Genomic DNA, 24,846 nt, shown 5'->3' with positions numbered 1-24,846 from the left:
CCCCTCAGAACGGGGAAGACTCCTAGCTGGAAGGACTGGTGGTACAGCATTGGATAAAGACAAGAAGAAGCCAGACAGCAGCAGAGGTGACCTTGCTGAGGCCTCATAGCCTGTTCTGCCTTGGCCTTATTATTCCTGTTGACTAAGGGATAAGGTAGCAGACAAGGGCCTGAAATATGGGACCCTGAGGCCCAGCCTTTTGTCATCTTCTGGGGTGTATCAGGGAGCCTTTCCTTTGGCTGTGGGTGAGAGTTGAGGTGCCACTTGCTGATTATGGAATAAAATGAATCCAGTTGAATATATTAAGGTTTTAAACTAAGGATAAGGGCTTTTGAGTGTAGATGTGATTGGCTTTGTTTTACCCCTTAGGTGTGCTATGTTGACTATGGCTTTTGTGAAAACATTGAGAAGAGTAAAGCATACAGACTGAACCCACGGTTCTGCTCTCTGTCCTTTCAAGCTACAAAGTGCAAGCTCGCAGGTAAGGGGAACTTCTTAGAAAACCCTCTTAACACTGTACTCTTTGGCCATTTAATTTAGAAATGTTCTTGATGTCACTTTCTTTTTTTCTGCCCTTCCATTTGTTTGTTTTGTTCGGTTTTGTTATGTTTTAGGTGAAATCTTATTATATAGGCCAGACTGGCCTTGAACTTAAACTCCTCCTACCTGACTTCCTCAGTACTGACATTATAGGCATGGCTGCCACACCCAGCTCATAATGTATTTTTCTTGAAAGGTTCAGTGAATGAATTCACATGGTGTTCTGTATAAGCTGTAGTCATAATGAAAGTGTTTGTCACATTTATTATGTAGAATATAGCTCATTGTATTTTATTATAAAAAGTTTATCTAGCCATTTGAATGGCTTAAGTTTATTTTGTTTTGTTGTAGTAAGAGCCTATGTGACTCTATAGGATGGAATTCACCCTGCTGGGTCCTGTTGCTTCAGGGGTAGCCTCAGCCCTCTCCATGGAAATGGACTCTGCAGATACACACTGGTCGCAAATCCTTGTGCACCCAAACGAACCGCACCGAGGATTGTGCTGGTTCTTGTGCCTTTCCTCTTTACAGAAGCATAGGGATAGGCACTTGTGCATGACAGTAGGGAGAAGCTATGGAAAGCACAGTGAGATTCATGAAAATAGGCTTACACTTAATTCTAAAGGTATCATACTTCTTTTTCTAAATTTTATGTCTCTTTTATGTACACACACACACAGACACACACAAAATCTGTGTATGCCTCATGAATACCTGTGCCTATGGGGGCCAGAGGCATCAGATAATCTGTAGCTGGAGTTTCAGGTGTTGTGAGCCTCCCAACATGGGTGCTGGGAAGCAAACTCAGGTCCCCTGGAAGGGTGAAGAACATTGGTAACCAGTAAATTAGGAGATCATTACATGAATATGAGCCCTCTACAGAAATTCCCCTTAGCTGAGTATGGTAACCCACACCAGTAATGTCAGCATTTCAGTGTATGACAAATTGGTGGCCAGCCTGGGCTACATAGTCAGTTCCAGGCCAATGTGGGCTTATAAAATGAGACCTTGTCTCGAATGAATGAATGAATGAAATGAATGAATGAATGAGAGAGAGATAGATTAGTGTCCCCACCAGCAAGGATGAATCTTTCTGTCTCTGAAAAACCTGACTCTGAGATAAGCCCAACAAGCTCCTACAAGCCAATCATAGACTGTGGAGTTATTGTGAAAGGAATGTATCACAATTGCAGAGCAGGAGTCCAGATGCTGAGGTAGATGGTATAAGCAGAGTTCCAGCACTAAGTCTTGAGAATGGGCAGGGAAGGGGGTCTGCCTTCTAGCTTACACTCAGAGAGAAAAGTAGACAGAGGCACTGAAGTCCCATACAGAAATGGTATTCTCATTTCAATCAGTGTAGTTTAGTAGATGGACTTAAGGATTGCCATGTATGTAATATATTGAATTCCAATTGTCAAAGCACTGAAAGTGATTAATAATACTGCACCTGACACCTGTGGTGGCTGAAACATCATTCTCTTTTGATAAATCTGTGGTGTCCTCAGGGTCAGGGTTGAATAAGGAGGAAAAGGCAGAGGAGAGGGGATTTGCAGTTATACATAATAATCTTATAAGAAAAAGTTGTACATGTTTAGTTGAAAACAGAAAACCAGCATAGGAAAGGTATTACAGGTACATGATTTGCAAGAACAGGTTCTAGTCTTTTGTTTTACATATGGATTTGCATATGTTTCAAAGGCTGCTCCTTCTGTGGTAAAGCTCTGATTGGTCATCAGCCTCATTCTGTTAAGTACCTGCTCTAATGTGTCTTTTATTTTGGGTTGTGAGCAGCCTGTAATGGCTGAGCCACCTCTCCAGCTCTCTAGTGTGTCTCTTAAAGAGGTTCATTCACATCGTGTCATTTACCTACTGATGTGTAAGGTAAAGAAGATTGCAAAACAAAACTTCATTGAAAGTGTTGTAATTCTGAGGTAGATTCTTCATTTTAGTGAGTAGTCAAAATACACAATGAAGTCATGCAGCCATGATGCTTCTGTGACTAAATAGAGATGTAAGCAGTCACTGTTTTCCAGGGTTGGAGATTCTGAATGATGATCCTGACCTTGTCAAGGTGGTGGAATCATTAACATGCGGGAAGATCTTTGCGGTGGAGATTCTGGACAAGTCAGATATCCCGCTAGTGGTGCTGTATGACACTTCAGGAGAAGATGATATCAACATCAATGCCACCTGCCTGAAGGCCATATGTGACAGATCACTAGAAGTTCATCTCCAGGTACCACTGTGGTTGCTGTTCAGTGTGAAAGTGTCTGTGTGCGTGCGTGCGTGCGTGCGTGCGTGCGTGCGTGCGTGTGTAGGGTGGCTATGCAAACACTATGGCCAGCAGAATGTCTATCCATGAAGGCAAGAAAGAAATTCAGCTCAACACAACTAAATAGCTGGTACTGGTTCAGACTTGGAGATTTTGATATTGGGGAGTTGAATTTTAAGCATATTGAAGAGACACCCTGTATACTTAACACTCCTGGTTTCCCTAGTTCTCCTCTGTAAGCACAAGGACCCGCATCCCTCCTACAAAAGTAAACTGTCAGGGCTGAAGACATGGCTCCTCAGTTAAAAGTCCCATCCTACCACCCACATATTACAAAACAAAACAAAATCTCAGCTCCAGTGGCACACATGTAGAATCCCAGCTCTTAGGGAACCAAGACAGGGTGATGCTTGGAACTCAGCAGGCAAGTTGTCTGGGCAAGTCAGTGACTTCCTTCAATAAGAGTTCTTGTCTCAAAAATAAGATGGAAAGTGGTTAAGGAAAATACCTGTCATCAACCTCTGGTCTCCATATGAGTACATACATGCAGGAACACATGTGTACATACATGCACAAAAAAGAAAAATGAAGAGAGTGAAGGGAGATGAGAAGAAAATAATATGAATTAGTTATAGATTAGTTATAGATTAGTATTAGTTATAGTTATATAACTAATATATATATAATATAGTTATAATTAGTTATAGATTTTAGGCAAATAATTGATATCACCTGACTGGAAAAACAAGGAGGGGATACAGAGGGGAAATGACATTGCCTTACTGTGGAAAAGCAAGGAGAGCAAGTAAGTGGGAAATAACAACCTAGTAATTATTTCTCAGGAATTAAATTTCTTTGTTTTACAGTTTCTGCTGTGGAAATTTTTATATGAAATTTTCTTATAAAAATTAAAAAACATAAGGAAAAATTTTATTCATGAAAATATTTGTTAGTCTGAACATTCTTTAAATCTTTAGGACATAAATTAAATTATAGAATATTCAGCTGAAACAATTGGGTAGATGCTAATGAACAGGCTTATTATTTAAAAGACTTGATAAAATCATTTAGGGAAAGAGGCTGTTAACAAATGGAACTACGATTTTATTTTTAAAACAAAAAAAAAGTTTTGTAATTTGGCCCCAAAATGGCTGAGATTAAACTTTTATGTTGATTATAGTTTTTGAAAAGCATTAATATTCATATAGAGCCCCCCTTGCCCCTCACCACCTGGAGCAGGCAGGAGAGCAGGCCCTGTCCCTCACCCAAGCAGCATAGTAGTGATGGCCTTGGTGCCAGGGGATCAGGAGAGATAGTCCAGCCATTCCTCTGCCAAGAGGTGGCATGAGCAGGGGGCGGGGATCCACCCCTCACCACCTACTGTAGTTGAGAGAGCTGGTCCTGAGGTCATGAGAATAGGAGAGCCAGCCCTGCCCCTCACTGGCTGCAGCACTTAGGAGAGCGAGTCCTGTACCCCACCTAGGCAGCACAGTAGAGTAGAGCTGACCCTAATGGTGAAGGCACCAGGTGAGCCAGGCTCCAAGGATGTGAGAGCAAGAGAGCTGGCCTTTACCAGCTGCAGTATTAAACACACCTTGACTGGGCAGCAAAGTAGAGCTGGCTCTGGTGGTGTGGGTGCAGGTAAGCTGGCCCCAAGGGCACGATAGTCAGAGAGCTGACCTTGCCCCCTGTCAGCTGCAGCATTGAGTGAGCTAGCCATGGCAATGCTAGAAAGTTCACCCTGGTAGTGAGGGTATTGGAGAACTGGTAGACTGACCAGCTCAGCTACCACCCAAGGCCAGATGCAGATCTTTGAATTGGCCCACCCTGAAATCTACCTCATCTGTGATCCACTGAAGCATGTGAAAGGCCTGATCCTGCAGACCCAAAGCTGCATGATCTCCATGATACAATGCAGCAATAGGAGAACCCAGAGGCGTTCCAGTGAGGTTTGTTATCACCACCACCACCTGCACTCAGACTCGTCTCACACCACAGACTAGCATGTAGTTTTGCAGTGGTTAGATCTTTCCTGATGTGTTGCCCCAAAGCTAAGTGCTGTACACCTTTGTAAACTGCTGCTCTGCCCTAACTTGTTTATCAGCTGTTGTCCTCTTATGGTAGAATTAATAGGGGCACTGATGCATACTATCATATAATCTGCAAATAAAGATGCTTTGAATTTTTTAAAAAATCATGTAGTCCATAGTGCAGGACTCCAGCACATGGGATGATACCCACATTGAGGCTAGGTATTCATTCAGTTAAATCTTTCTAGAAACATCCTCATACATGCATGCTGAGGTATTGGATTCTCAGAGTTGTCAAGTTGATAGTGTTAACGGTCACAAATGTGTCAGTGTGATGGACTGTTCAGGGAACTGCTTAGGTAAAGGGAAGCATTTGTCCTCAAACAATCTCCATGTGTCTCTGCTTGTTCCAGGTGGATGCCATGTACACAAACGTCAAGGTGACTAACATTTGCTCTGATGGAACACTCTACTGCCAGGTGCCATGCAAGGGTCTGAACAAACTCAATGACCTTCTGCATAAGACAGAGGACTACTTCCACTGCAAGGTATGGTGGAGTACTGTCTCCTGAGATCAGCCTCAGACCACAAGCAAGGGGCTCAGAATGTATTAGGGTAAATATTTGTTTACTAGTTAGAGGTTGATTTTTTAAAATGATTGGTAGAAAACCCAGATTTTAGAGCTTTTGGGAAAACCTCCCACTTTTGCCTTACAAAAATGAAGGTGTAGCAATTTGTTCCAATGAAATCACAGTCTCAGTATTGCCTAGAGTAGTGCTTGGCATGTAGGAAGTGTTCAGAAATGGAATCGTTGGTTACTTAGGGCAGGCAGCCAGTGTGCCCTAAGCACATGTCCACAGGAGCCAACTTGTCAGGCAACCCTCCAGCTCTCTCCTGAGGAGAGGCAGCCCATAGATGTAGTTCCATGGCTCAGTTGTATGAGCTCCGGCTCACCTGCTGTCCCTCCATCCCTCCTGCTTTCCTCCTGCCCCTCCTTCCTTTCATCTTGGATCAGGACATGCAGATGTTTTAAGTCACTAATATGATTTCCTAACCTTCAATATGACATAATTATAATCCAGAATGTGCTATGGTTTTCAGGTAAGCAAGTTTCTGCTGCTTCAGCCCTGACCTCTCAACCACCTGGAAGGAAACCCTTCCTTTTACCTGCAAGAGATGTCTAGCACTTCAAGTTATTTTGTTCAGCTTTATAATATTTGGCTAGTTGGCTACTGTCCTGCCTTAGGGTAGAGACAATTACTTTGTTAGTTTTTTAAGTTCCTAACTTAGTTTCATATGTAGAATATGTAGTCTAAAATATGTATTGAATCTCTTATTCATATTGTCTGGAGTGGAGACATCAAATATATAGCTTTACTCCTTTTTGTTGCAGGTGTGTGTGTGTGTGTGTGTGTGTGTGTGTGTGTGTGTAAAATGTATGTATGTAAAGTACCATTTGCTAGTTGAGTTTGGGGTAATAGGAGACTCCCAGAGAATCTAACTTGGTGAGAATTCGTTTGACCTAGTAATCCAGGATGCTGAAGAGGACTCAAAATTTCCTAGTGCTGTGCCACCCAAGGGGAGTTGTTGCATAGATAACTAGCAACAGAGAGCAGAACAGCAAGCCCTGGGCAGGCCATTAGTGCAGTCTGGGCAGAAGAGGGGCAGAGGAAAACACTGTCATTTGTTAACATCTCACTGTCTGTGTTGATGACACGTCTTATTTTGGAGTTAAACCGTGAAGTGAAGTTAAATGTTAAAAGGTGGAGGGAAGAGGACTTCATGGCTGACTCAGCCTCCTGCCTTCATCCATCTGCTCTCTGGTCTGGTCAGATTCAGCAGCCTTTTCCTGTGGAACTGGTAGAGTCAGAGCCCGCTGAGCCCCACTGACCCTGCTAACATTGTAGACATCGTAACCCTATCAGTCTGTGTGCCATGTGTGTGCCGAGTGAGTGAGTAAACTGTTTCTAGCAAGCATGACAGCAGAAGCACCATGGTAAGTAAGCTTGCTGTGTCTGCTGCAGCTGTTCCGGGGGAGGAAGAGTGAACAGTCCACACCTCCATGTTGTTCCCAGTGCTGTAGTAATGTTTGCTGAGAGTAAGAGCTGTTTCTTGCTTTTCTGTTTCATAGCACATGACCTCTGAGTACTTCATCTCACTACCCTTCTGTGGGAAGATCTGCCTCTTCCATTGCAAAGGGAAATGGTTACGAGTGGAGGTAAAAATTAGCCTCTTGGCTTGTAGAGATCATTGATAAGTGTTTCCTATATACAAACAGATTTCTCAAAAGCACAGTAAGCGTGCTTGGACTCATCACCAGTTTCTGACAGCCAAGCTCCCCTTCTTATCTCCTTTCCTCTGCGTTAAGGAAACTAACAGCAAAATTTCTTCATGTTCTTGGTATATTTATGACTACATGTGTAGCTTTGCTATGTATTATATATAATAGAATATTCTAGAAGTATAAGAGATGAATATGTATTTAATATGTGTAATTAAAAAGTATAGGACTAGGGAGATGGCTCGGTCAGTAAAGTGCTTGCTACATACACAAGCATCAGGATCTAAATATGAGTCCCCAGCACCACAAAAAGAGCCAGGCACAGCAGCAGATGCTGTAAACTGAGCTCGGAGAGGGAAAGAAACTCTGGGGCAGCCTTGCTGAGCTGATAAGCTTGAATTAGTGAGCTTTGGGTTCTTTGAAAGATCCTGTTTGAAAAATAAGGTGGACAGTGATTGAAGACTATTCTCATTGACCTCTGGCCTCTACATGTATGTATGTGTGTGTGTACATAAAGTCTCATTTGCTAGATGAGTTTGGGGAAGTAGGAGACCCCCATTCAGGCTAACTGGTGAGGATTAATTTGTCCTAATAACCTAGGATACTGAAGAGGACTCAACAGTCAAGTTAAATGTTGAAAGATCATGTGTCTCTCATGCTTAAATACGTATACACACATGTGAATGGTTAATTGAACAACGTCTTTAAATTTTTATGTAAATAAATGTCAGTGCATTCTTGACAGACGATGTCAAGGCGTCTTCTGAAGCACGCCTTCCACTCATTGTGTGAGACTCAGCTCGGTTGCTGTACTAGTCTGTTTGCACTGCTGTGTAATGTGGCAGCCCAACGCTGCCCTCTTCCTATGAGTATTCACAGTTTTTCTTGCCACCGTGACCCTTCCTGTGAAGGTTATTCCTAAGAACCACAAGGAAAGCAACCCTACCTAGAAGACAAGAAACATCATGTGATTGCTCTCTGAAGTGCTTCAACATTTAAATGTGCTTACTTTCAGTAAGACTCGGCTGTCCCTAACCAAATGAGAGCAGCAGTTCTGGAGCGGTTCCTGCCTTTGACAGGACAGTTCTCAGAGAGCCGAGGGCTAGAGTAGGTCACATGCTCAGGTGACATTACTGAACTCTTAACACTCTGTTGTGTAGTCGATAATATTTAATTGTACGGAACTGTTTTTAATTTAAGATGTAACTCAAGACTCTGAAAAGTTACAAAAGTAATATGAAGAGCCTGCACTTAGCATTTGTGTAACCAGTCTCTAATTACCAAACCAGGAAATCAACAGTAATACAAGTAACTAATGTGCAAGATTTTCTGTTGTTTCTCAGATTGTCCCCCCATGTCCTTTTCTACCCTGTAATCCAGTCTGGATGCCTCATTGGGTACCTGACGTGTCTCCTCTAAACCTTCGAAAATGCTGCTATAGTTGGCCTTTTTTTTTTTTTAAATGACTCTAAAGTGTAGGGCCATCTTGTAAATTTTCACTCATTTTAAATTTATATTTAAATTTCTGCTATGTGTTTTGGACAAAAGGGCTTCTTAGTGCATGTACAAATACTTAGAATAACTATATGATATTATTTTATTGCTATTAAATTGTTTAAGTGATGTCTTTGTTCTTGACAGTTGTACAAGAATTGCTCATGTAGTTTATCCACTGATGAACATTACTTCGGACTTTATCCCTCTGACTTTTTGAGCTTCAGATTTTTTCATATGGCAGAAATAATAAAAGTGACTGGGATTTTTAGTAAAACTGTAAAGTATGTTATGATTTCAAAAAATTCTATCTTGACTTACTGGTGTTCTTTATTTTCTTAACTAGGATATAAGAAGTTTCCTCCATACTTTAGTATTTTAAAAAGCGCGTTGTCTAGTTAGCAGTATTTCAAGAATTAAAGAACTAGTGGACACTGCTGTCCTCACAGTGGGCAGGCTTGCTGCGCAGTACTTGCTTTCTCACCGTCGAGTGACTTAGAAGAAAGGTCAGAGTTGTAGTCCAAGAGTGTCTGATAAATACCTTTAAACAAAAACATGGATAGCTTGACTGTGCTGGAGGCAGTGTGTCCGTCTTCCCGCTGTGACAGTAAGCCACTGCTCATCTCACTGCAGATCACGAATGTTCACAGCAGCCGTGCACTCGATGTTCAGTTCCTGGACTCTGGCAATTCAACATCTGTGAAAGTGTCAGAACTCAGAGAAATCCCACCTCGGTTCCTGCAGGAAATGCTTGCCATACCCCCTCAGGTACGACCTGCCTAGGCCTGGAGATCTGTGGAAGAGCTTCCTGCCTGTTGAGCATCACTGCCAGCCATGATCACCAGCGGTACCTCAGTTTATAAGGAGACTGGAGAGTGTCCAAGTGTTGCTCTTCACTGGTTTTCAGAAGTGAAGTTGGCTGACTTGCATAAGAAGTAGTCACATTTACAGAAAACTGTTTAGTAAACATTTGTTTTCAAGTACATGGAGTCATTAGACTGTCACCTAAGTAGAAGCTCTCATGTAAGCCTGATTCCATGGTGCTCTTAATCTGTTTATATACAGCTATAATACCGGAAGTCCATGGCCCTTTAAGTGCTACAGTTCTGTGACACGGCTCTGGCCTCCTTGTCTCCTCGTAGTCATGTCCATCTAGGGCCTGTATCATATTAACAAGGTTCCCTGGCTGGAGAAAGGGGCTTCAGGCCTACTATTGCCTCTCTGAAAGTCACATAACAGTCTCTTCTTTATGCTGCAGTGTTGGATATAACAGACATTAGACACCTTTTATTTTCTGTCAACCTTGGCTAGATTCCTTATTTGGTAAGTGTGATCACTATTTACTTCAGGTCCCTAAAGGCTAGCCTGTCCAGCCTCTAGTTCACATCTCTCCAAGACATCTAAGTAACAGAAGCAAACCCAGAAAGGTTGAATGGTTCAGCTCTTGATTTTAAGATATTTTAAACATGTGAATACATTGCCAGGATTTAAAAAGAAAAAAACAACAGTATTTTTCTCTCACTAAAGTGCTTCCTTTAGCATTTCTTTTAATCATTTAGAAAATCTGATTATATTAAATGCTCTTTTGGTGGCAGAAGCTGCTGAGCAGTCTATGGCTTTTCCTGCCATCAGAGCCTGTACTTACCTTTGTACCAACGCATAGGGCTGCCTATCCCCATCTTACCTCTGCCCATAGGTCCTGCAAAGTGTTCTTTCCACTCTGGATGGCCTAGCCATCGCCTACAGCTTTTCCAAGAAGAGACTCAGAGCCTGGGGGAAGGTGGGTGTGATGGGGTGCCTAGAGAGCACAGAGAAGGATGTGTGGGAGCTTTCACACTGGTCACAAATTTCCTCCCTTAGTTCAAGAGTCACATATGGCTGAAGAATCACAGAAGTCACTCTCCTTCTTGTGGCATTCTGCAGCAGCACTAGAGTGTGTGTGTGTGTGTGTGTGTGTGTGTGTGTGTGTGTGTGGCATTTGGGTACCCAAGGATTTAAGGGATTTTGCCCTCTCTGTTTCTCACCTCTGCCTCCTTTAGGAGGTGAGCACAAGTGCTAGGCACCCTTTGGTTTCCTGGGAGACGTTGAGTGACGTAGATAAGCTTCCTTTGAGGCTTGCAGCGTAGCTAGGTTGTTCCAGGTGTCCCATCTGTTCAGTTCCGAGACCTGCCACAGGCTGCTCTCTCAACTCATTTCACCATCTATAAGACGGTGCACAGCATATGTTGGACCAGAAGGATTGTTGGGTGACAATAGAGTCTGGTATAAACCCCTTGGCCCCTGGAAAGAATTAAAAAAAAAAAAAGTAGTGACCTAGACAGATAACATATAGCAGACCCTGAGACCAAGGGCTGTAACTGCTGTTATCTGTTGCAGAATCTGGCTTTAGGGAAACAGATGATAGACCTATTTTAAGACAGAATGTTTGCTCCATACCATGTTACGGTTTTTTGTTTGTTTTTCCAGGCTATAAAGTGCTGTTTGGCTGATCTTCCACAGTCCATTGGCATGTGGACACCAGATGCTGTTCTTTGGCTAAGAGATTCTGTTTTGAATTGCTCAGACTGTAGTATTAAGGTTAGTTATCTCTCTGCTCCTGGGATGTCTGGAAAGAGCTAGAGCCCAGGGCTTACATGGATGCCTTTCACATCACTGTCATAAATGGACACATTTTTACTTCCAAGAGATGACTTATACATGTAGCTATAGATATTTCATGGTTCATTTCTATTTAAAGAGTTACCCTCCATCTCCTGTATTACTCAGAACCCCCTATTCCTGTTATTATTAAAGTAGCAGAGAAGCTAGTTCTCCAATTCTGCTAAGAAATAATTAAATTGACTCCAATATTGTGATTATATCTCTGGATAAATATGTTAACACAATTTTTTTCTAAATTGGGTTTATAAACAAGTCATCCACTGCTAACCTGGTGTTTGCTCATTTTTTTCCTGAAGCTTCTTAGCTTGTTGCTCACATTTCTAGAGTGAAGAACATTAGACACCTCATTTAGCTCTTAAATCTATGCACACAGTGTTATTACATCTATACACAGAGGTGAAATCCCTCAATCAGTACCTTCCCAAAGCTGTAGGTCATTTCCCCTGCCCTGACTGCCCGACCCTGTGTGCCTGTGGAGTTAGCCCTGACTCCCTGTGCCTGTGTGTCTGTGGAATTAGCCCTGACTCCCCGTCCCAGTGTGTCTGTGGAGTTAGCCCTGACTCCCTGTCCCCGTGTGTCTGTGGAGTTAGCCCTGCCTCCCTGTCCCTGTGTGTCTGTGGAGTTAGCCCTGACTCCCCGTGCCTGTGTGTCTGTGGAGTTAGCCCTGCCTCCCGTCCCCGTGTGCCTCTGTGGTCCAGGCTGCTGCTGTCACTTGCTCATCTCACGCTCCATGCTAGTATATTTACTGGTTTGATGATGCCTTGTTTTCTGGTCTTCATTTATCACGATAGTGTGTGTTGTTTTCTCGACAAAGTCTTGGCTATACATGATTGTTTTTTCCTTTTGAAATAGTGCCTTGCTTTGTATCACTGGCTGGCCTGGAACTTTCAGTAATCCTCCTGCCTTGACCTCTGAGGTGCTACTATTACAGGCTCAGTTCATCATTCTTAGCTTTAAAAGTATTTTTAGTGGTTAGTTTTAATGATACCCTGTATCATAAATCTCAGGATGAATCACAGTATGTCAGTAGACACCAAAGAATGGATTTAAATGGTTCACTGAGGGAGCACAGTTTTCAAAATAAATTGTCCTTGACTGGCTGTTTTGTAGGCATCTCCTTCCTGCCCATGTCCCTGTCTCCCATTTGTGTCCCCTTGCATAGAGGATAGATAGACACAGGCTGAAGTGTCTCATTTTTGTCGTCCTTAAGACAAACTGGAGGAGTTGATGAGATCGCTAAGTTGCCCAGGCCTCACACATGCATCAGTGCAGCCATAACGATTGTTCTCCTATGGACGACGGGGTGGGAAGTCAGGAAGAGCTCTCATTTGGTGGAGTTGTCCTTCTCTTCTTCTTCCCCACCTGCTCTGTATAACTGGGGAGGGAGATACAGACAAGGGCCAAAGTAACTGCCATCCTGGGGTTCTCGGCTGGCCTGAGTCAGGTGCTTGTCATCACCTTGGCTGTTGTACTGCTGAGGGTGGGCAGCCAGTGTGTGGAAGCTTCCTGTGTCCATCCTGCTCTGGATGTGGTGTCATTCATTTAAAGCCTTGATGATGCTACATTATGGCTCTCCTTCCCTCAGTAGCAGTAGCCACTTCATACACATTACAGCATTGGTTTTTCAGTTTTTATTTCCGTAAGATTGGCTGCTGTTTGATAGATGTTTTGACGCAGGGCCTATTAGGCTGTGAGAGATCATCGTCTTACCATGAATAGTGTTTTTGCAAAGTACTCTGCTTTGATATTTGAGGTTAATATAAATTCTGCCTGCCAGAATTCAGTGTCAGTGTGGACTTGTAAGTTGCTCCTCTCCGTCTCCCGAAGGTTACGAAGGTGGATGAGAGCAAGGGAGTGGCCTATGTGTACTTGTTCACTCCTAAGAACTTCCCGGATCCCCACCGCAGCATTAACCGGCAGATCACAAACGCAGACCTGTGGAAGCATCAGAAGGATGTGTTTCTGAGCGCTGTGCCTGCTACAGCCAGCTCCCCTGGCAACAGGAATGGCGGCACACCTGTTCCAGGCAGCCCTGCAGAGAATCTCAGAAAGAGCAACCCAGAGGTCATCAGAAAGTCTGTTCTGGACCACACCAGCTCTTTCTCCTTGGAGGAACTGCCCCCTCCTGTCCACTTGTCAAAGTCGGGGGAACACATGGATGTGTATGTGCCTGTGGCCTGTCACCCAGGCCATTTTGTCATCCAGCCTTGGCAGGAGATCCATAAGCTGGAAGTGCTGATGGAAGAGATGATCCTGTACTACAGCGTGTCTGAGGAGCGCCACATAGCGGTGGAGAGAGACCAAGTGTATGCAGCCAAAGTGGAGAATAAGTAGGTCCTGGGCAAAACTTGTTCTTCTAACAGTATAGGGTGCTCATGAGGGTCTTTACTCTGCCCTGCGAGATTTGGCCTGAACAAATGAGAATTTTGAGTGAAAAATGGATTTGGTAAATTGTGCAAATTTTCTGATGTTTAATAACATGTAAAAATGTACTAACCATTTTCATGTTAAAAGTTAGTTTTACATAAAGTGAAGGGTTTTTTTTTTTAATGTTTATTGTGGGAAACTTAGAGGAGAAAAAAAGCATAAGAAACTAAAACCAGCTTCCCAGACATAATATTTTTTAGCCACTTCTGTAATCTTTCCAGTTTGGTCTGTGTATTTGTATCATTGATACGCTGTTATGAAGTTGTTCTTTTTCAAAACTCTTAATAGTCTATGCTAAAAATTCCTCAGAAGCAGTTTCTGGCTGAGTGGTTATCTGTCTCGTGGGGAAAGCAAAATTAGCATTTTCTTTAGTTGGGTAGGTTCTCCCAGATCTTTTGAGTAATATGAATAATAATAGCAATTACTATAAATAATAAACCATTGTTTCCACCTCTGGTTATTCAATAAGAGTCTCTGGAAAGAAATTATTAGTTGAAAGCTGCACAGATTCCCAACACACACTGTGGGTTGCTTCCTGGCAGGTGTAAGCACCTTTTTAGGGAGTGGCATGCGTTGTTTGGTTCTCCCCAGCTGTTCCCTTCCCCATGCAGTTCTGTTTGAATCCACACCTCCTTCCCCCAAGCCATCAGGTTGTACTGGGTCTGCCCCAAGGGAGCACAGGCTCCCCACCTCACACTCACGCCACTGGGTCTTGGGAAATGAAGAACCACCCTAGTGAAGACGAGCTTCTTAGTGCTAAACATAAAAATCTCCCACCCTGTTCTCCCCCTCCATCACTCCCTCTCCTGCCCCCCTCACACACACAGAGTTTTAAAAAGGTCACACTGCTAATTTTTTTTACACAAAATACTTTTTCTTAAGATAGTCAACATATACATATATATATAAATGTCAGTTTTATGAGAGAAAAAAGCAATTTTTAACTCTTAAAATGTGAAAATAATAGTGCTCATTTTGAAAGTCATGAACCTGTGTCATACACTTTTCACCTGTAAAATTCATTATGTCACTTTATTAATTACAGGTAAACATTAGTGGGGTTGACTCAATTTGTATAAATCTGTCTTAATAAGCCTTCACAAGGCAACTTAGTTCTCACACAGACTGTCATCAGAGGGTGGATGAGTGATGTTGATCTTGGGGCCTGCCTGGAGGGGAAGAGTTGCCCCCTCCTGTTCTTCAGCATACCGCTGGGGCAGCTCTGCACCCACACTTTTGAGATTTAACCACCCAGTTGTTCATAGATAATGGATATTTTATAGATAAGAATATATTAATGATTTTTTTAGGTTTCATGAGTTAACCAGTGTGAAGTGTTTAAAGACTCTCGACTGTTGAACTTTATTTCCAGCTATGGCAAGCTAATACATAGGAATCTAACACATTTTTTAATTGCCATGGTCTCCAAATCTCTTAATCAGAAGCACTTGGAAACACATTAAAAGCTCCATTCTCCTTTTTTACCGAGCCCCTGAATCAAAACCCTGGGGAAAGGTCCAGCATGCACGATTTTAACACTCTGGGTCATGATTGTTCTGGAATTGATATGTAATCCAATCTGAGCCTCTGTGTAATAATCACCTGGCTTCAGAAATTCAGCTGAGCAGAAATACACGTGTTTTCTGCAGCACTCTTTGTTACTGTGTTTTCAGTGGACTGGAGACACAGAGCACCATCACTGCTCCCCTGTAGCACACTGATGATGCTGTGGGTAGTAACCAAGTGTATTTATCGTACCCTCTTGAGCAGTCTGCAGCCTGGCATTCCTACCAGGAAAAGTCTGGTCTCCAGTTTTCACTTGGTTCATCTGCAGACAGTGGCTGGCACTTTTAAATGCCTATTGTTATGCCAAGTATCGAGCTAGACACTTGGAACCAAAAAGTAAAACGTTCTACATGAGACAACTGAGGCTCAGGCCAGAGTGACACCACAGGGTTATGGGCCAGGGCAATTCCCGTTCAGATGTGATTGGCTCCCGACCCTCAGGTATTTGTTAGGAATCCTTCCCATGTCCTAGTTGTCAGTGAGACGTGTACATTCTCACTTACTGCACCTTAAGCCTGCCCAAGGTTCCTGTATTCCCTTAGAAGCCATCAGTCACATACAGGGATTAAAACTGGCTTCATTGTAAGCTACTAGCTGTGTTTCACCCTGGGCTTGCTGTGGGTTTCTGGCTGACAAACTTATTGCAGAGAATGCCTGGTCCTGCCACCTGAGGTCCAGTCCATTTTAAACAGAGAGAAAACACACTTGTTAAGGAGAAGAGAGAACTGAAAATGGGAGGGCCTGCAAGGGAGGATGCCCTAAAATACTGTTGGTTCAAAACTTTTGATCTCTCCCCAAACAGCCACTGAGTCCTCCTTGCCTTCATGAGTCCTCACTCTGGCTTTCAACCCATATCTGCCCTTTCAACCATCATGTCCTCTCAGCTTCAAGCCAAAATGTCCTCTCAGCTTTTCTCTGCTCTTATGCAACTCTCTGGCTTCCCCTCATCCTACCTGTGTATCTCTTTCCATCTTGCAGACATACACCATATACCAGATGTGGCCATCTTGTGTCTCCACAGGGTGAGGGATCCCTTGCCTTGTGCTGACCACCCCCGTGGCATCTGTTTCAGCCTAAAGAGGGTAACAGTGCAAGAGCCATGCCTTTTCAGTAGCCCTGTGAGGCCTGTATAACTCCAGAGTGAGCAGCATGTATCAGAGGACCCAGAGGCGCAGCAGCCACAGTTGCTTCCACACTTCCATGGCTCACTTTTGTGTGTGTGTTATCATATAATGCTTGTTTCTCTTTGGAACGGGTGTTGACTTTGCCTGTCTTCTCTTTTTAATCCAATGTGTCTCTAGGTGGTACAGGGTGCTTTTAAAAGGAATCCTGACCAATGGGCTGGTGTCTGTGTACGAGCTGGACTATGGCAAGCATGAGCTAGTCAACATAAGGAAAGTGCAGCCCCTAGTGGACGTGTTCCGAAAGCTGCCATTCCAGGCAGTCACTGCTCAACTTGCAGGTAATTTCTGCGGTGGGGCTCAGCTGCAGTGGGGCTCAGCTGCAGTGGAGCTTGCACTCTACTTGGTGCTAGGGTTTTAGCGAGTGCAGGCTCACTACTTAGCCTGCTGCATGTTGCTTCAGCTTTTTAATGCTAACAACATCCTGTTTGTGGTGAGCATTTTCATGATCAGTCTGTCCCCCCTCTGCTTTTGACTTGGGTTGCATGCCTGATATATTTCTAAAGCTGTAATCCTGGGCTAGATAACGATGCTGTGTCTTGGTTTCCCTCATTCACAGTCTCCCTGTTTGGGAGATATATTATCCTATGGGCTAGTTGTCATCTTTCATTTGTTTGAATGCTAAACACAGGCCCATAGTGGAGCTGTATCCCTATCCCCTACTGACTATTTTGATGAGTGTAAAGTATTCCATTGACTCAGTATTTCCCTGGTTTGAACTGTAATAAAAACAAGCAAAAGGCAATGGAAACTTTCAGCCTAAATAACCATTAAGCATAAATTAATTATTTTTAACTCTAAACTTAGTAACTGCTGCACAATCATAAAACATAAGGGCGTTACAGCCAGCTTATACATGTGTAACTTCACCACCCGTTGACACTGGGCATGCTTATTTAATGCTCTACACCAACACTGCCTTGTAGTGTCGTTTCTTGAGGTCTTCCTTTGCTCTTTTAAGAGACAGTTCAGGTGTGGCTCCCCTGTAAGTGACCGCTGGGTCCCCTCAGTTTGAACAGAAGGCATGGAGGCCAGCAGAACTTCTCCCTGTGCTTCCTTGGCCCTGTGTCCTGCCATGCTGGAGTATTGCGGCCTTGCGGCCTCCTTGGGCCACCTGCTTCCTTCGCTGCTGCCTGAGGCCTTGGCCTTTTGTACCCCAAACATGGGACATTCGGGGAATGTGGTGCAGACAAGGGCAGATGTGAATTCCCTGATGAGTGCCCAACGTCCAGTGTGAGGCAGACAGCGTCTCATTGTGAAATCCTTGCCCTTCTCCCTATACCTTTCTGCTAGGATTCAAAACAGCTTCCCATGATGGTTGCATGTAAAGCAAAAACAGCACTTACACACTACTTTGTGTGTGACATGGTCGCTCATCAGCCTGGGATTGGGGCAGTTTCTTCAGATTTAATGTTTGCTTTCCCTTCATTTCCATCCTGAATACCCAAGTTTACCCAATAGCACATTCTGTCAAATATGACATCTCACTGTCAAGAGGGTTCTCAGGGATGAGTACCTGGTGTCACTACTGTTTGACAGGGCCTTCAGTGCACGCACGCACGCATGCACGCGCACACACAGAGGCTTTCTTGTGTCCTAACACACAGTGCTATAGATTTCCCCCTGAGCACTCTCTTGCCGTGTACCACACTTTCGGATGTACTTGCTGTGTTCTCATTTTCATTTAGCTCAAAATATTTTTAAATCCCTTTGGGGTTTCTTACTGGCCTGTGGGTTAGTTAGAATTGTGTTATTCCTTCTTGGAGTCGTGGGATTTTTATGCTAGCTTTCTGTTAATCTCCACTGTAATTCCATTATGGTTTGACCAGACATTGTAGTTTCTGTTGTTTTGAATTTGTTCAGGTGTGTTTTATGTCTCAGAATATGAGTCCATGAAAATTTGAGAAAAATTATAATCTGGTGTTAGTGGATGAAATGACCTGTAGATGTAACATCCGGTAGATTTATAGTGTTGAGTTCAGTGTGTCCTGTTGGAGCTGTACCCGTACCCCGTGTGTGTGTGTGTGTGTGTGTGTGTGTGTGTGTGTGTGTGTGTACATGTGTATGTGTGTACAGGTAGAGCAGCTGCTAGTGCCCATACCTGTTCCTATTCAGGTTGAAAACAGAGGTCAGTATCAGCATCCTCCTGTTTTGCTCTGGATCTGGTATCTAGAGTCAAGGTCCTTTCACTGGATATGTTTATTGTATGTGTTGATCAGAGGACAGTGTCAGGTGTCTTCCTCAACCACTACCCACCTTATTTGTTTTTTAAAGTGAGCTCTCACTGAATCTAGGCTGGCTAGCCAGCAAGCTCCAGGGCTCCATCAACCTGCCAGTGTCTCCCCAGTGAGGAGTTGTAAGAGCTGAGCACAGCACTGTACCTGGCTTTCACTTGAGTGCACACTAAGGTTCTTTGCCAACTGAGCTGTGGCCCAGCCTTCAGGGCTAATTTTAAGTAGTGTTATTCTCTTTCACAGTTAGTAACAATACCTCATAAACTTTCTAAAACAACTTAATCCTTGGGGAAAATAGTTCCTTCCTCCTCCCCCTCCAGAATGACTCTTACTGCAGCCATTGGTTACTAATGGATACTATTTTGCATATTCAACTACTTTGATGCTAGAAATTTGAATGCACCGGTATCTACTGCTAGATCAGTTACAAATAATAACCAGACAAATATCTGTAACTCCAGCACTAGGGAGACTGAGGCAGGAGGATTGTGAGTCTTAAGCCAACTTGTGCTACAGAGTGAGTCATAATCAAGTCTCAAAAGCAAACAGTGTGATTTTCCCCTGTCACTCACTCTCTGACACGTCCTCTTAGACCCAAGTTTCTTTCCCTCTGAAGGTCTTTCCTCGTCCCTTCTGAGGCAGCTACTTAGCAGACTCCAACAATTGTTCATCTGTCCAAGAATCTGTTTCTTCTCCTCCTCTTATTTTTCTTTTCTTCTGTCCCTCTACCTCTGCCTCTCTAGATTGAACCCAGCCCCGTGTGCACCGGGGAAGCACTGGGCCCCTGCGCTGTGAGGGCTTCTTGGGCAGGGGTAAACGTTTGAGCTGTGAGCACCTGTTCCTCATAGCACTTCATTGCCGTGCTCTCTGGTGTGGCTGTAAGTCTTCTGGGAGTCTGTCCCATTGTACCTGAGCTGCTTTCCCTCCTGTGGCTTTCCCTGATTTTAGATTTTCTGAAGGCGGGTGTGATGTGCAGAGACGTGTTTCCTGTGCTATGTTAGGTGTGACTCTGACCTGAGGTGGTCAGTCATCTCCATCACCAGCTCACTGGCAGTGTTTGCCCCCTGGCCTCCCTTCTCCCGTCTCCCGTCTCCCAGTTCCCACTACACCGACCTTCACACTCCTGAGTCTCCTTCCCAGACTTGTCCTTGCTTCAATTTTAGAAGCTTCTCTTAAAAAAAAAAAAAAGAAGAAGCTTCTCTTGTCACAGTCTTGAGGTCAGAGGCGCTTTCCTTAGCCCTGTCTACCCGGCAGTGAGCTTAGTAGACTTCTCTCTTTCAGCATCTTTGTTGTTTTTGTTTCCAGCATTTAAATTTTTTTCTTTCTACTTTTCTAAAAATTTCTGTATTTCTATTAAATCATGCGTTTTCCCTTTTGGTGCCAGGCATAGACCCTGGTCCCCACACATGCTAAGCAAACACTTTCCCACTGAGCGGCACCTCCACCGTCCCTCAGTTCTCATGTGCAGCCTGTCTTCTCCAGTGAAACCCTCAATTGTCATTCATGGTTATTTTAAATTCCTGGCTGGTCACTCCAGCATTCCTGCCTATCTGGTGATTCTGATGGTTGTTCAGTCTCTTCAGACTGAGGGCGTGGCCTTTAGAATCACTTGTTTTGGTGGAGGTGAACATGATGCACTGGTAAAAGGCATTTCTGAACAGGCCCTCAGTGGTAAGAATGTGAGGGGTTGGGACTGGGGCATCTATAGTCCCACAACTAGGTACCTCCATGAGTCTTGGGTGAGCCTGTGCCCCAGACTGTGAACTTCATTTCCTCCCAGGAGCCCCTCTTAAGGGGAGCAGAATGACTGTAGGCAAGGGGGAGCCTTATAAGACCTGCCTGAGCAGTCCTCAGTCCATGGGCTCAGATGAAACATTGCGCTCTTTTCTGTGACTCTGTTATAAGAAATGAGAGTGTGCATAGATTATATAGCCAATCATTTCTGTTAATTTAGCATTGGTTCTGACAGTTTTCCCTCTGGCTATCTCAATTCTAACAATTTACAATTTAGGTATAGGAAATGGGAGTGATCATCACTACTCCCCTTTATAAACAACGTGGTTGTCTCAAAGGAAGCTTGTGTCTACAGGTAAAGTCTTATCTTTATTCAAGAGAGAAGAACTGTGAGACAAGCAGGGTTGAGCAGCAGTTTTCTGGCATAAGCAGGTCTAGCCTGGAAAACTTGAAGTTCTTTATAACTGACTAAATAGTTCTTCCTCCCAATGGCTCAAAGAAAGGCAGGTGTAGCCACTCCCCCCCCTCACTCCATGTCTTTCTCCTAGGCGTGAAGTGCAGCCAATGGTCGGAGGAGGCTTCGATGGTGTTTCGAAATCACGTGGAGAAGAAACCCCTGGTGGCATTGGTACAGACAGTTATTGAACACACTAACCCTTGGGACCGGAAAGTAGTGGTCTATCTAGTGGACACATCGCTGCCAGACACTGATACCTGGATTCATGATTTTATGTCACAGTATCTAGTAGAGCTTTCAAAAGTTAATTAATCACTGCTTGAGACCTTGACCGCTAATGCAGATTGTTCTCTAAGCAATAATACAAAATATGTAGTAGGGTCTTAAAACATCTTATTTTTACTACATGGCTTTGACTGTTGTGGAGGATTGAAAAGAATATGCTTTGTTTGATGAAAGATATTTAACAAGTTTTGTTTAACACAGTTGACTTTTCAAAGAAAAATTGCACTTGAATTATTAATATAATATTAGAATAAAATGTTTAGCAATGTAAAACCTGATGTCTTAGTTTGCTTTCTATTCTGTTTTAAACACCATGGCAAAAAAGAAACTTCAGAGGAAAGCCACCTCCGGAGGAAACCAGCACAGGAGCTCAAGCAGGACCTGGAGGCAGGAACTGAAGCAGAGGCCATGGAGGGGGCTGCTTCCTGGCTTGTTCTCAGGGCTTGCTTAGTCTGCTTTCTTATAGAACCAAGGACCACAGACCTGGGATGTCCCTGCCCTCAGTGGGCTGGGCTTTTCCACATCAGTCATTACTCAAGACGGCAGGCCAGTCTAATCCAGACGTTTTTTAACTTGAGGCTCCTTCTCAGATGACCGTAATTGTGCCAAGTCGATGTGCTAACTTTGTAGTCTCTGGGCATTCTGATCCTCGGTTGAAAACACTCATTTCCACTGATGTCTGCATTGCAGCATTGGGGTCATCTTCAGCAAATCGAGAATGTAATGATTTAACTTGGATCCACTGTGGTATACGATGTAGCAAATGACCCCAAGCAGAATATTTATTCTTATTGTCTGGTACATCAGTGTTGCTAAAGGAAGAGACACTCACAACACTGTGCTCCTTGCCCCAAAGTTTAAAAAAAATGATTTAGTTAGTGTGTATATCTGTTTCTTATTTCATGTCAAATGGATTGACATAGACGTCAGGGGAACTGTGGGAGCTAGTTGGTTCTCGATCCTTTCATCAGTTCAAGAAGTAAACTCAAGTCGTCAGTTTGGCCTCAAGTGCCTCTACCTGCTTAGCCACCTCACCAGCCCTCACCCCACACCTTGTGTGACTTCTCATTGTCTAGAATCCAGATTCAAGACCCAGGCTATCTACACTCTCCCTCCTCAGCCCTGTCTTCTCCATGTGTGTTCATCCACACGGACCTTTATCTGGAGCCTGGACCCCACTTACCTCCATCCAGAACTACTGACATTTCAAAGAAGGATCCTTCCCTTCTGAACCAAACCTGTTCCTTTTTTTTTTTTTTTTCCTAATTCATTCTGCCCATACTAGTTTTTCTTGTCTGTGCCCTTCCTGGCCTCCCTGGATGACCATGACATCTTCCCTGGTGCCCCTTCTTCTCCGCTGTACCTTGTTCTTGGTTTTCATTTGTTTTTCTCTCAGGGTGGGGGGGGTGGTTCTTGCTATGTAGTCCAGGCTGGTATCAAACTGGAGATCTCCTGCTTCCAAGGTGCTGAGATTGTACCAAGCCTAGCTCTCCAGTGTAGTGTGAGCATGCCTCTCCAGTGTCCTGGTGTCACTGCACCTTAAGAGTAGGCAGCTATCTAGTTGTCTGTCTTAGTCATCTCAAGTATGATTGGCCCTTGGGACAAAACCTAGCCAAATCTCTTCACCCTGTAGCACACCATGGAATCCTCATGAACAGATGAGCTTTGAATTGTGCTGCCTGACAGCATATAGTCCACACTCCCACCCTTGCCGATTGCTGCCTAACCATGTGACGTCACTGCATCCTGGAACCAGGAAGGGGACTACCGTTTTAGCTTCTGTAACTGTTACATGATCACTTCCTGTGTCATCCACATAGATGACATTGTGGACAGTGTACCACCACGTGCTGGCTTACTGGTGGACAGACAGATGGGCAAGTGGATGGATTATAAGCTTTAGCTGTGGTTAGGATGAGGTGGAGGAGCCCCAGACGAAGGGCAGAGCACTGGAATAGACACATCAAAGACATCTTGAAGTTCTTAATTAGAATATAAGGATAGATAGCATAGATACAGGCTGCATGTAAAGTCAGGCCTGAGGATGGTGCCCCTTACCCAGGCTGAGGGGAAGATGAAAGTGTGGGTGGAGCACACTGTATTTCAGCTGATGGACTGCTGGGAAGATGCTCAGAGGCCTTTGGAAGTCTGAAGTAAGTGTACTTCAAGGAGAAAACCAACCTGGAGACAAACTTTCTTAAAGTCATTTTTTATTTGAGAAAAACTAGGGAAAACAATAATAGGAAAAGAAAAGACCAGGTTTTTTTTTTAAAGCTTTTCATCATAAATGTATAAAAATTATTCTAGCGTTTAAAAAATGTATTTTAAAATATGCATGCACACTTATGCTACTGACTAAAATAATTGTTTATTATGAAATAAAATTCTTCCAAAATAGCAAGATTTAAGAATCCTTATGCTGGTGGTTAAATTATTTATGATAAAATTTTTCCAGAACATAAATGTTTGAGTTAAGGCAGTGTTACGATTTTTATAGTGATGTCTTTAAACACCAGAAAAGGCTCAGATCCTTGAATTTGGTACACAACCAAAGGAAGACTTTTCTATTTCATTGACTTAAACATTTCCATTCTTAAAGCATTTATGTTTGTTGATGTAAGGATAAAATTAATGTGATGTGAGGTCACTTGACACATTCATGAGTTTGGCCCCTGCCCTGTATTAAAGTCCAGAGTCAGTTCCAGGTAGACAACAGACCTGCATATGAGAGGCTAAGGTAGCAAAGTACCAGACACAGCTGACAGAGCACCTGGGAGCCAGGGACAACTGTCCTCAAAAGGCTGGAAGAGGAGGAAGGGCAAAGTGAAATAATACACACTGTTGTATATTACATATGTGGTATACAGTATGTGACTGCACCGCATTGATATATTGGATATGTTCGGTAAAAATGGGCAAGAAGTTTGAACAAACACTTCACAAAAAAGGAAATCCAACTGGCCCATAGACAAAAAGGTGTCAGCAAATGTGGGCACAGCATTGGCATTGTGGCTCAGAACCTCAATGGATACCATCCCTTGCTACCAGCGTAGCTACAATGTAGCAATTCTTGTTAAACCGAAGTGGTTTAACCCAAGTGGGAACCACTTGCAAGTAGCATTAACCCAGCGCTCATCTCTCCTAGAGCTGAGCTTGGCACTCAACTTCCTTCAGACAACGAGAAAGAATGAGCAGAGCCACACTGTAGTATTCTGAACCTCCACTAATAGCAAAGCGAACTTGTAAAATAGGATGTATTCATATAGAAATACTGTATTATGTTCATATGGTAAATTCCCTTCGGATGAAACCTATAAATTGAACAGTGGAAAAGAATGGTGCATCGCCAATTAACCTCAGCTGTGAGCAAGAGTCACCAACCTAACAGTAAGGGCAAGACTTCTGGAATCGTCTTAGGAGGGGGTAGGGTAGGCTGCTGGTTGGCTTGCACAGGTGTTCTTACTGTAAAAATTCAGTCAGCTACACACTAAGATGTGCCCTGAAAGTATTTACACCCACAACGAAAACGCTTAAAACGTCGTTGGGAATGGTAAGTCCCTGCTTTGTTTAAAAATACACCCCCACTTCTCCCTTGAAAAGGGCATCCTTAATAAGGCGAGGGTTTTATAATACAGTAATGCATTAGGAAAATACTTTCAGTACTTTCCCGCGTTTCTCCTTAGG

General features: G+C 43.5%; 1 protein-coding gene across 3 annotated transcripts in view; it reads left to right on the top strand.

Annotated features, from left to right (window-relative positions):
• Positions 1-21,440, top strand: part of Tdrd7 (tudor domain containing 7) — a 67,012-nt gene extending 45,572 nt beyond the window's left edge. The window contains exons 9-17 of one of the 3 annotated variants that reach the window (XM_028770232.1): positions 370-481; positions 2,574-2,776; positions 5,256-5,390; positions 6,974-7,060; positions 9,251-9,385; positions 11,084-11,194; positions 13,106-13,608; positions 16,573-16,733; positions 20,969-21,440. In XM_028770232.1, the coding sequence (XP_028626065.1) occupies positions 370-481; positions 2,574-2,776; positions 5,256-5,390; positions 6,974-7,060; positions 9,251-9,385; positions 11,084-11,194; positions 13,106-13,608; positions 16,573-16,733; positions 20,969-21,189 (1,668 nt within the window). In that variant the 3' untranslated portion in view covers positions 21,190-21,440. The remainder of the gene's footprint in view (positions 1-369; positions 482-2,573; positions 2,777-5,255; positions 5,391-6,973; positions 7,061-9,250; positions 9,386-11,083; positions 11,195-13,105; positions 13,609-16,572; positions 16,734-20,968) is intronic. The other 2 variants (XM_028770233.1, XM_028770234.1) reach the window with 2 other exon arrangements.
• The last annotated feature ends 3,406 nt before the right edge of the window (positions 21,441-24,846 follow it).

Source organism: Grammomys surdaster, unplaced genomic scaffold, assembly GCF_004785775.1.
Source record: "Grammomys surdaster isolate TR1022 unplaced genomic scaffold, NIH_TR_1.0 199, whole genome shotgun sequence".
Classification (NCBI taxonomy): Eukaryota; Metazoa; Chordata; class Mammalia; order Rodentia; family Muridae; genus Grammomys; species Grammomys surdaster.
This window is presented reverse-complemented; position numbering and strand designations above follow the sequence as displayed.